Source organism: Frankliniella occidentalis, unplaced genomic scaffold, assembly GCF_000697945.3.
Source record: "Frankliniella occidentalis isolate FOCC.00 unplaced genomic scaffold, Focc_3.1 Scaffold118, whole genome shotgun sequence".
In the NCBI taxonomy this organism is placed as follows: domain Eukaryota; kingdom Metazoa; phylum Arthropoda; class Insecta; order Thysanoptera; family Thripidae; genus Frankliniella; species Frankliniella occidentalis.
In genome coordinates this window covers 882743-894290 of record NW_026267246.1, presented here as the reverse complement: position 1 = coordinate 894290, position 11548 = coordinate 882743, and the positions used below count along the sequence as shown (strand labels likewise).

General features: G+C 59.8%; 1 protein-coding gene across 1 annotated transcript in view; it reads right to left on the bottom strand.

The window, feature by feature from the left end:
* Positions 1–939: 939 nt before the first annotated feature.
* The window catches only part of LOC113209567 (tyrosine-protein phosphatase Lar-like), a 146077-nt gene continuing 135468 nt past the window's right edge, over positions 940–11548 (bottom strand). Inside the window, exons 5-24 of the mRNA XM_052270341.1 lie at positions 9558–9911; positions 9292–9476; positions 8968–9214; positions 8553–8885; positions 8164–8463; positions 7936–8069; positions 7676–7829; positions 7447–7580; positions 6886–7285; positions 6001–6797; positions 5649–5924; positions 5202–5549; positions 4635–5123; positions 3708–4127; positions 3136–3411; positions 2896–3054; positions 2486–2791; positions 2155–2408; positions 1951–2086; positions 940–1866 (exon numbers count right to left, since the gene is read on the bottom strand). Coding sequence (XP_052126301.1) covers positions 1798–1866; positions 1951–2086; positions 2155–2408; positions 2486–2791; positions 2896–3054; positions 3136–3411; positions 3708–4127; positions 4635–5123; positions 5202–5549; positions 5649–5924; positions 6001–6797; positions 6886–7285; positions 7447–7580; positions 7676–7829; positions 7936–8069; positions 8164–8463; positions 8553–8885; positions 8968–9214; positions 9292–9476; positions 9558–9911 — 5771 coding nt within the window. The 3' untranslated portion in view covers positions 940–1797. The remainder of the gene's footprint in view (positions 1867–1950; positions 2087–2154; positions 2409–2485; positions 2792–2895; positions 3055–3135; positions 3412–3707; positions 4128–4634; positions 5124–5201; positions 5550–5648; positions 5925–6000; positions 6798–6885; positions 7286–7446; positions 7581–7675; positions 7830–7935; positions 8070–8163; positions 8464–8552; positions 8886–8967; positions 9215–9291; positions 9477–9557; positions 9912–11548) is intronic.

The window sequence follows — 11548 nt, the reverse complement described above, 5'->3', positions numbered from 1 at the left end:
CCGCGGGCGAGCGCGGTGGGGCGGGCGGGGCCGGGGCCAGGCAAATGGACCTGCATTAGTTATCGGCGTCGCGGATGTGTCGACCCGAGGAGGCTTAGTCGACCCCCGCTACCCCTCTCTTAACCCCTCTGTGCTGCCCTACTTCCAACGGCTATGGCTCCATCCCCACCGCAATATTGTGATTAGCGAGTGAACCTCGACCCGGGCTAAACCTTGCTGTTTACCGCCGCCGTTGAGCTTCAAGGCCGGAGAAACTCATCCACGCGCATTCTTAGAGGCGGGCAAACGAACTCATTTTAGAAGTTTAACTATTGTTTTTCTCCCCTCTCTTGTGCGTTAGGGAAGACTATTCTAAGCGACTGCTTGCTCCGCACACTCGCCTAATATTGCCGGCTACTGAGCCGTGCACCCGCTGACCCAACTTCACAAAGTTTTCTTAATTTCTTCGAGCAAAGTTACAAATACTCTCCTTTCTTTACAATATTGCATGTGATGATGGTGCGGCTCTGCGCCACCCAGCCCATGGAAGGTAGAATGAAACTTTTTTGTTTGATGTTTCTGATCAAGTTTTCAGCTCCTTCACTTTCCACGGCCCGAAGGCCGGAGAAGTGGACCGGTGGAGAAGAGTCGATGGATAGTGCGTGAGAGCATGAGCTCGCCGTAGTTCGACAGTCGCTGATCATAATTTTGGCAACGAATTCCACTTCCGACCATATCCCTTCCTGAGAGAGACGCTATTTTTTAACGACGCGCAGGAATACTCCCCGTGCTCAGGTTCAGGGCAGCGCGACGGCTCTACTCCGGCACTGGATTGCACCACCCCCCTGTGACGCGACTCTTGGCACGGAGTAGGGATGTTCCATACCCCCTTCTATGAATTGTTTTACCCATATTGCTCAACGCCGTAAAGGTTGGGTGTACAACGGCTGCTATACGATGTAACTAGTAAAACATACATTCAATTTATTCAGTCATTTAAACAGTCTATTTACAAACAATTGTATGCCTAGTGGCTTACAAAAATAGGCACAACTTGTAACAAACACATAAAGTTGATGCTGTTCAACATTTCTCGGGATATTTTACAACAGTATCTATGAGTGTTTTAGGTTATAAATGAACCATCCTCGAACAATTGCCTATCATCTTTTTTCATTTAAAAAACTCGGTCAAAGGGTAGTTTACTTGATCACAGTAGCAGCTCATAAAAGGAAGCTTATAGTTGAAAGATGAATGAATTACTCTTAAATGTAATCCGCAAATAAATTATAGTAGGCAACAGACTTCACAGAAGTCGAGGCAGCCAGTTCAATGTGAACTGGAAATAACTAGGCGCCGAAGGTAATGGAATGCATGTTCAATTGACAGGGCTCTTATAACTATGATATGTGTATTCATTTTGGTTAGGTCTGCCAGAATTTTCACAGAGGCAGGGTCAAAAGCAGACTAAGCGGGGTAGCCCATTCCCCACAAGGTATGGACAGAGGTAAGTCCGAGCCTTTTAACTGTCAGTCCTTCACAACCTACATCAACATCACAAAAGTCATTTTACCATATTGACAGAGGGCAGTCAGTTCAAAATCTTACAGAACATGAAAACAGACGAGTCTCAAAAACTTGATTGTATAGCAACCCTAGTAACATGAAACATATCAACAGGCTGTCGATTTGCTCGGCCGTCGCTCGATGGCTTCATGTTCATGGGAAAGACCGCCACCATCCTCTCCCACAACCCTCAAAAAGGAGGCATGCGGGAAAACAAATAGTATCGCTAAAAATCACAAATTAGAAATCTCACTATGCCGCGTAATGATCGAACGAGCTCAAGTACTGCAGGGAAGACCGGTACAGCAGACGATACTGCTCCTGTAAGTACAGGACAAGAATTTTTAAGTGTTTTGTCAATTTTTTGCATGATGAACGATGATACCAGAACCAGAAAGCACTTACCAGCGTGCTAACCATGGCGGGCCGCTGTGAGCGCAGCAGGCGCACTGTCCCGAGGACGTCGACCACGCCCTCCCACTGCATCCGCTCTAGCAGGACGGCTAGCGCGATGAAGACACCGGTGCGCCCCACGCCACCGCTGCAGAAGAGGGTGCTCGTCAGCACGACGCAACCGGCAAACACAATAAAAGAAACGAGAGCGCTTACCTGCAGTGCACGGCGATAGGGCCGTCGTGGCCAAACTGCTCCTTGGTCTTGTGCACTTGGCCGATGAAGTCTATGAGGGCATCCCCCGGCCAGTCGCTCAGCTGGAACTGGCGGATGGTCCTGGACTCGGCGTCGTCACTGACTTTGAACTCTCGCAGCGTGTAGGAGGGCAGGTTGTACTCGGCGAGGGGCTCGACCAGCACCGCGCCGTAGCGCAGGGCGCGCTCCGCTGGCCAGTACTGCGCGCACTTGTCCTGTGACAGAGGACCGCGTCAGGCGTCAGACACGCTCCGGAGCAGGCTGCCACGGGCTGGCCACCGACAGTACTCACCTGCCCCTGCTCCTTGAGCTTTGTGAGCATCACGATGATGGCGCAGTTGTGCTGCCACAGCATCCTCCAGAAGTGCGCCACGGTGTGCGCCAGCGGGCCCTGCGTCGCGATGTACGCGTGCCGCCCGCGGTAGCCGTCCAGGAAGGAGGCGTTGATGTAGTCGGCGCCGGGCTCGCTCCCCACCCCGCTCAGGATGACTCGCGAGTGGTCGTACGGCACCGCGTGCGCCAGCCGGTTCTTGCTCCGGTTCGCCTCCATCGAGGCCGCCGAGAAGCTGACGTCGGGCATTTGCATGGCGTTGAGTCGCTGTAAGACGGTGAGGCATTTGTCACTAACACCGCAAAAATGCACGCCATCCTGCGACCGTGGTCAACTGCAGGAGTAGTGTGCAGTGCACCCAGGGGGCTTACCTTGAATTCCAGGTCCATGCCCACGAGCCCGGAGCCGTCCTCGACCGGTGACTCCAGGGCAAGGATCGTGCTCTGCAGCGCCCTGGCGGACACCTCAGACTGGCCACAAAGCACTGCTTCTAGCAGAGCGTCGTGGATGAACATGTATTGCTCCTCCGTCTGCAGCACGGGAAAGCGAGTTTAGTTTGGGGATGTGTGGCAGAAGCCACCAGACCGCGAGTCGTGCCGTGCCGCACCCACCTGCACCATGTAGTTCCGCTGCGCGCGCAGACACGTGACGTGGCCGTAAACGTCCACGGTGTTCTCGTGCTGCAGGCGCTCGAGCATGGCGTCGAGCACGACGAGGCAGCCGGTGCGGCCCACGCCCGCGCTGCAGTGCACCACGAGCGGCCCCATGGGCCGCAGCGCGCGCAGCCGCCGCAGGTACAGCAGGAAGGGCGCGGGGTGCGAGGGCACGCCGTGGTCCGGCCACGACGTGAACTGCAGCTGGCGCACCTCCCGGGCCGGACCACCGTCCTACAAGAGAGACGAGCTTTGGTTAAGGAAGCAAAACCCAGCGGGATTGCATGCACTGCCTGGGTGAAAATAGTCGTAGATATACGGGAAAAATTTTCATAACGTGTTGTGAAATTACAATTTGATATTGTAAATTTACAACCCCTTCGTTGCGAATTGGAATCGATCGACAGGCATAAGTGGGCTGCCTCATAAATACAACATATTTTGTAAATAAACATTACGAGCAGCATCGAACATTCACGATGATATTTTTCATATTGATTGGGCTGGGGTCAAAGGGGTGTTTGACTTACCTGCTTGAGGGAGAAGGTTCTCATGACGTAGTGGGCCAGCTCCTGGGTGTGCAGGGCCGTGACGGTGCACGGCCCGTACTGCTCCGTGCCGCGCTCGGGCCAATACTGGTGGCACTTGACCCGGGTGCGCTCCTCGAGCCGCGTCACCATGGCGATGGCCGAGGCGCCCGTCTCCCACACCATGCGCCAGAAGTCGCCGAACGTGTTGGCCATGGGGCCCTGCGTGGCGATGTAGGCGTCGCGCCGCCGGTAGCCGTCGCAGTAGTTGGCGTTGATGTAGTCGGAGCCGGGCACGTCCGGCAGCGTCTGCAGCACCACCCGGCTGTGGTCGTACGCCACCACGTTGGCGTACCGGTTCTTGCCGCGGTTCACCTCGAGCGAGGAGTAGTCCCACGTGAACGTCTGCCCCGGCTCGATGCTCTGCAGAAGAATGCCGACAGACGGTTAAAGTTCTGATCTTAGTAGGAATGTGTACAATTGCTCCTCATCACAATGTGGTTTTAATGGGTTGGGTAATAATGCAACACAGTAAAACTCACTGCAAAAAAGAATTAGCTGAGAAAGGTAATGTATTAGCTGGATTCGTGATCGGTAATTAATATTAGCTAGATCAGCTCACTTTCTGGCGGCTAAGGTCATACCCGGAGTGGCTGGTCAGTACTTAAGATGGTGAGAAGGTTGGCTGCTACAGCTAATTTTTGATTTTACTACCTATCACGAATCCAGATATCTGTTTTGGCGTCCTGTTTCTTGTTTCAAGCAAATTTTTCCGTATTCCAAGTGCATGTTAAGACCAGAACAATTTTTTTACGCTTAAAAAACAAATTGGTATTATCTTCCGAATAAGAGAAAAATCTTATTCTAAAGACAATAATTGACTTGATCACTGGAGACAAGGAACTGTTTTCATAAGTGCGTCGCACGCACCTCGTACTCCTGCGCGAAGCGGGTGCCGCCGCCCTCCCGCAGCGAGTGCACGTGCTCGGCCAGGTTGATGACGAGCACGGGCGGGTGCGCCAGCATGGCGGCCGTCTGGCACGTCTGCCTGCGCACGCGCACGGGGTCGCACGCGGCCTGCTTGTCGGTCTGGCCCTGCTGCAGGCAGTCGCTGCTCTGGATGAGCGGCCGGGTGGCGGGGCAGTCCGGGCCGCCGGGCGCCTTGGACGGCCGCCGCCGGCGCCGCAGCATGAACAGGGCGACGAGGAGCGCGCATAGCAGCAGCGCGGCGCCCAGCGGCCCCACCAGCCACAGCAGCCCCGGCGGGCCCATGCGCGCGCGCGCGCCGCCGCGCACCGCCACGCCGCCCTGCCGCTCCACCGGCACGCTGGGGTCGGGGCGCCGCGGCGCGGCCCCGGGCGGGACGGCGCGCATGGACAAGGACAGCGGCTCCGAGTAAGGCGACGAGGTGTACAGATGCTGCAGGGAGAGGGAGAGAAAGCGTGAGTCATACCGCAAGGTTGGACGTGGCCGTTTGAAGCACAAACTGGTCCTCACTTTCTGCGGGGTGTCCACGACGGCCCTGATGAAGATGCGGTAGCGAGCCGCGTGGATCAGCGGCTTGTTGCGGAAGCCGTCGAAGGTCTCGTTGTTGCCCAGGTGGAACGTGTAGGGGATGTTGCGCTGCGGGAAGCGCGCCGCGATGTACGGCCGCAGCGTGAGCTGCGCCCCCGGGTCCAGAGACCACCTGTCCTCCTCCTGCGAGGCGCGCTCGAGCTTGTCCGTGAGCAGCGTGTCCGGGATGGGCGGCAGATACGACGGGAGGACGTCTGGCGGCTCGGGGACCACGACCAGGTAGTAGTGGGAGATGGGGCCGAACTGCTCGCTGGCTTGTGGCAGGATAACCTGCGCGAAAAGTACCTCGTAAAAACATGGCCAAATAAGGAAGCAAGCGAAGCGGTCCCAATGCGGCCCTTACTCGTTGGATACCCGCGAGATACCGACCTGTATCTCCTTGCCGAAGACGACGCCGTAGAGGGCAGGCTGCACCATGGGCTGCGGGGCGGCCATCTGCGTGGTGACCGTGACGGTTGCGGGTGGGCGGTAGGACTTGTCGGCCGGCACTGCCGTTAGGTTGACGCGGTACGTGGTGAAGGGCTGCAGCTGCGTCAGCTGGTGCACGCGCGAGTCGTGGTCCAGCTGCTGGTCCCGCCGCTGCATCACCTGCGTCTGCGTGATGCCCTGCGCGTCCACGAACAGCTTCACCGCGTCCCATGACAGCTGCGGGAGAGCAGGGAACGGTTTGCTGTCATGCTGTAACTTTAGGATGACGTGGCTCTGGTGCGACAAGACTCACCCTGTAGTACAGCGGGTTGATGTGAATGGCTGGCGACCAGGTCAGGGTGAGGCCGTGAGTCGACACGTCGGTGGCCCTCAGGTCGACGGGCACCTCGGTGGGACGGACTCTCACGGTGAGCGTGGGGGATAGATAGCCCAGGCCATCCCGGGTGCGCGCGGCCACCGCGACTGCATAGTCAGCGTGTCTCTCGAGGCCCTGCAGCTCCACGGACTCGGTGAGGCCAACCGAGAGGACCTGCCACTCGTCCAGGTCCTCGACGGGCGTGGTCGTGTACAGCACCTGGTAGCCGAGGACCTTGCCCCTGACCGGCAGGGGCTCCCACCACACCTCGGCGCTGTGCTGAGACGTGGCCGCGGTGCCCACCTTGAGTGGAGCCCGCACCGCCCCCGTGGACACTCGCACGGTTACCTTCGCCGAGGGTGGTCCAGCGCCTTTGGCAGTGTGCGCCCAGACCTGCACGTCAACGTCGAGGCCATCCTCTAATCCGGGGAACACGGCTTTCGCGTGCGTCGACGAGGTGTTCCTGGTCGCGATGACGGGAGCGTTGCCTCCGCCTGCGTCACCGCCAGCCTTGGTGAGGGTGGCCGTGTAGGCAGTCACGTTTCCGCCGCGCTGTGGCCGCTCGGGAGGCGCCCAGGCCACGGCCAGGACGCCGGCGGCCTGCCACCACACCGTCACGTTGACTGGAGGGCCCGTCGGAGCCCCCTCGGCCGTCCACAGAACGACCCGCGCGTCTTGGCCCCAGCCTACCTGCGTTCGCGCGGCAAGCTTGAGCTCGTACTGGACGCCACGCTCTAGAGGACAAGAAGCAAGGATATATTTGTCACACTCGCGCCACAGCTGGCCGAAAGCGGCTACTGACCGCGAGTCCCTCGCACTCACCCAGGTCGTCCAGGATGGCCCGCTGGTCCTGCGCGTTCTTGAGCAGCTGTCTCGGTGGCTCGCCGACGGGCCCGTAAGTGAGGCGGTACCCGATGACGGGGCCGGGCGAGTGCGGCGGCATGAGCCACGTGACCTCGAGGGGCGGCGCCACGGCGGACAGGGCCGGCGGCTGCGTGCCCGGTGCGGGGGCCGGCGCGGTGCGCGAGAGCCAGCGCGTGTGCAGGTGACCGCGCAACGGCACGCCGCCGCGGGTGCGCACCGTGTCCGGAGCGCTCAGCACGCCGCGCGAATCTCGGACGAGCGCCGCCACGCGCACCGAGTACTCCGTCTCGGGCTGCAGGTACCCGGCCTCGGCCTGCGTCATGGCCGCCCCCACCTCCACCTCGAGCGGGGCGTCCTCCTGCGGGGAGGAGAGTGAGAAGTCATGAATGCGAACATTTATCTTTTCACGGCAGCGGCGGCGCGGCAGTCGTCCGCAACCGCATGGCAGTAAAGTCGTATCGCGCCAAATAAACTGCGCGACACTGGGTGGCGGCGGGCGGTGCGCGAGGAGTGCGTTACCTGTTGCGTGGTGGCCTGCAGCAGGATGAGGTACCCGCGCGTCAGGTTCTCGGCGGCCTGCGGCGCCTTCCACTCGACGCGCACCGCCGTGGTGTTGATGGGCCACGTCCGCACCTCCTGCGGGGCGCCCACCTCTGCGAGGACAGAAACATCATTAAATCTCCCCTCCTCGCCGACCTGCGCGAGAATAACCACTCGCTCGGCTGGAGTGGCACGCCGTTTTACGCACCCATATCCTTGGTCTTGACTTGAATGGGGGCGGTGGGCGCGCCCTCCCCGCGCGGCGAGCGCGCCGCCACCCAGACCACGTACGTCGAGGCCGGGTATAGGGTTTCCAGCAGCACGCCGCGGCTCTCTGGGGACAGGCTCAAGTGCTGGCGACCCTGCGGAAGCGAGAGGGGGAGACGTGAAAAGCGGCGTGACATTGTATCAGCTCTGTTGTGTGTTGTAGTGCGGGCGAGCTGCTGCAAACAAGGGCGAATGACTCACCCTGGTGTAGGTGTCGTTCCAGTACACCTCGTAGCTCACGATGTGCTCTGCGAGCGGGAACGGCGGCGACCACTCCAGTCGCGCCCAGGACGTCGAGACCTCCGTCAGGTTGAAGTTTGTTGGTGAGCCGGGCACTGTAAGCGAGGCATTTAGAATGATAATCGTTTCCTAGCAGAAAATATAAAACATTCGAAAGAGCCAAACTGTCGAGCTCGTGTCGCTGCTCACCGCCTTGCTGCGTCTTGACGAGGGCGGGCATGGAGGCGGAGCCAGCGCCCACGGCGGTGAGCGCCTGCACGCGCACGTAGTACACCTGGTGCGGGGTGAGGCCCGACACGGTGGACAAGCGCGAGTCGTCCACCACCTGCTGGCTCCACTGCGGCAGTGGGAGCAGCTGCTGCGTCGTGTAGTAGATGCGGTAGCCCGTCATCAGCCCCTTGGGCGTCAGGGGCTCCTCCCACTGCATGAGCAGCGTGGTGGAGCTGAGCGGCCGCACCTGCAGCCCGCGCGGGGCCTCGGGGTCCTTGTCTGCAAAGCAATGGAGGTTAGCCGACTCCGTGGGCGCCGCATATACATTATCTGATCCAGCTGGAGGTGTGGAGCTGGCGGGTGCTTACAAGTAGCGTTGAACGGCGAGTCCTCGGCGTGCAGGGTCGTAAAGAATCCGGGGTCCGACGGCGGCCCCCTGCCCAGGGTGTTGACGCCGATGACGCGCGCCTCATACTTGGTACCCGGCGCCAGGCTGCGCAGGGCGTAGTACACGGTGCTGACGCCCTTGACCTCCTGGAACAGCGCGCCGGCCGCCGCGTGCGCCGCGCCGTCGGCCGAGCCCTTGCTCCGGTACTGCAGCACGTACTCGCCCGGGCCGTCCGCGGGCGCGCGCCACTCCAGCTTCACGTTGGTGGAGGAGATGTCGGTGGCGCGCAGGTCAGTGGGCGCGCCGGGCAGGGCTGCAAGGCAGAGATATACCGTCACTGTAACTGTTTCTCGCTGGGAGGAGGTGGGACTTGGAGCGATGTTTGCAACACTCACTCTGGACTTTGATCCTGGTGGTGCTGTGTATGACCCCGAGCGATGAGGAGGCAACGCAGGTGTAGTTGACGGACTCCTTGATGTTGTGCAGGTGGATGTGCGCACTCCCATAATCGCCCTTGGCGGCATCCTCGCGGTTCTTGTTCGTGTGGCTGTTGTTCTCAGTGTCGTCGTCGTCGTCCTCTCCGGGGACATCCACCTGCTCCGGCACCAGCATCAGCTCGTTGACTTCTTCGTCCTCGTCATCCTGGAGGTCAAGAAAGTGTTATTAGGGTGGTGTTTATTCCAGAATTGTTCTCGAAAAGGTATCTTCATGACACGCACCTGGTCGTCCTGGGGCTGGTCGCTTAGCGGCATATCCGACAGCATCGCGTCCTCCTTGGACGGCCTCCAGCGCACCCGCGGCATCGGCGACCCTGTGGCGGCGCACGACAGGTTGGCCGAGCCGCCCATCGGCACCTCTATGTCAGCGGTCGCCGGCAAGGTGAATGACGGCTGTATTCGGCGCACTGAAGGAAAGACAAGAAATCAGACGGCTGCAAGCAAAATGAACCGTATACCACGCACCAATTTACTCCACACAACCTCACCTTTGACGTAGAGCTGTATCGGCGCGCTAAACTGCGAGCCGACCTTGTTCTCCGCCACGCACTCGTAGCGGCCCATGTCGGACTCCTTGGCGGCGGACACGTTGAGCGAGCCGGACGAGCCCGAGGAGGCCGAGCTGATGATGAACACGCGGCGCTCGGGGGCGCCGTGCAGCGCGGGCGGGGCGGGCGTGGCCGCCAGCGGCACGCCGTCCTTGAGCCAGGTGATGGTGGGCGCGGGCACGCCCGTCGCGGAGCACGGCAGCACGGCCGAGTGGCCCGCCTCCACCACCCGCGACGTGAGCGAGTCGGCCACGGACGGCGACACCATGGGGAAGCCCGGCACCGGCGTCTTACCTGCGGCGCAAAGATTAGAGATTTGTTGACTGTCAACGATCTGAGTTTAGGATCATCTAGATAGTACGTCCATCATTGTTCACTTTGATCCTGCCAAGTTCAGTCACAATTAACCGTTTCTCTGCAACGGATCAAGAAGAAGAAAAAAAGATGTTTGCTTCAAGAACATAGCGCCCGGCCTATAAGAATACATGGGGCGGCCGCCATATTTCTGAAGCAAACATCTCCTTTTCTTCTTCTTGATCCTTTGCAGACAAACGGTTAATGTAAACTCTCATAGCGCCTGATGGGTAGGCAACACCATGTCTGCAATGCATGCGAGTACTGCGGGCTGGCCTACCCCGAGTCTCGCAGGCGCCGAGCTCCCGCCTCTCGCCGATGAATGGGAGAAAAAGAGACGTACTCTCTCGACGACCCCTTACAGCGCAACCTGTTTTTACGCAGGTGTACTTAACAGCATCTTTCACCTCGGATGAGATGTGGTTTAAGGGGGAGGGAGGGGGTAAGCAGCCCCCCCCCCTCCCCCCTCTGTCAACCGGACCATGTACCGCGCTTGTCTAGGAGAAACAAGCTCTCTGCACGTTTCGATTTAGAAGTTTGCTCCCGCCCTGACGCCGTGGCCGTGGTGCCCAGCACAAGACCTCCCCCCACGCAGCAGGAGGTCCCCAGGTGCCCCGTGTTCCACCAAGTTCAGAGCCGCTGCCCCGCTACTGCAGGGCTCAGGCCCGGCCGAGGGCCCGGCCACGCGTTGGCTGGGCCATGTGGTTGTTGATGTGCTGTCGGTCACCGTTAGGCGCGCAATTAGTCAGCAGCACAAGTTGCGGCCCAAGTCAGCGGGTCTGACAAGCTGCGCGGGGCGTGCGGGGCGTACGGGGCGCCCGCCCCGCAGCGCCTCACCTGGCCCCGTCGTGTCTTCACTAGCGTCTCGGCCGTCCCGCCCTGTAATATATCTCCGAGGGACGCGGCAGGACCAAGCCCACCCGCCCCCCTCCTCCCCTGTCCTGCCTCTCGCCGACAACAACAGCACGCTCTGCGCCCACCGCACCACCCCCGCCCCGGACACACCCACAATCGTGGACGGTGATAGCGGTTTCCGTTGCCGGATGCAAAGAGTCGCAGGGAAGTGGGGCGGGGTGGACGGGGTCGGGGACTTTTGCTTGAGAACTGGAAATGTACCCCGCGTTCTGGGGACTTTCAGAGCTCAGTGGCGGGAAAAGCGTCCCGATGTTCGCGTTCGCATCGCAGATGGCGCGGAAGGGGAGGAGGGTGTGAAAAAAAACAACAACGCAATACTCGCAAAGGTTTTGCCGGGTTCCGCAGGTTTCCGTTATTTCCGTCCTCTTTTGACGCACACTCTGTGCCCCCCCGCTCCTGTTCAAGAGACGTTTGCACTGCCTGCTCGTGTAACAAGTTCTGTACATCGTGGAGTATCGACAAACCGAGGCCGGCGCTAGCTCTGTCAAGTAGGCACCACCCAATGGCGGTAGGAATTGTACTACTCGCCAGGAATTAGTACTCAATTAGTACTCTCACCCTGTCAAATATTAGAATTTGTACTAACAAACTGTGGGCGCAATCCGAAAACGATGTGGGGCGGTGCGTGCATGACGTTTGCACCACCCAATTGTCCGATCCCA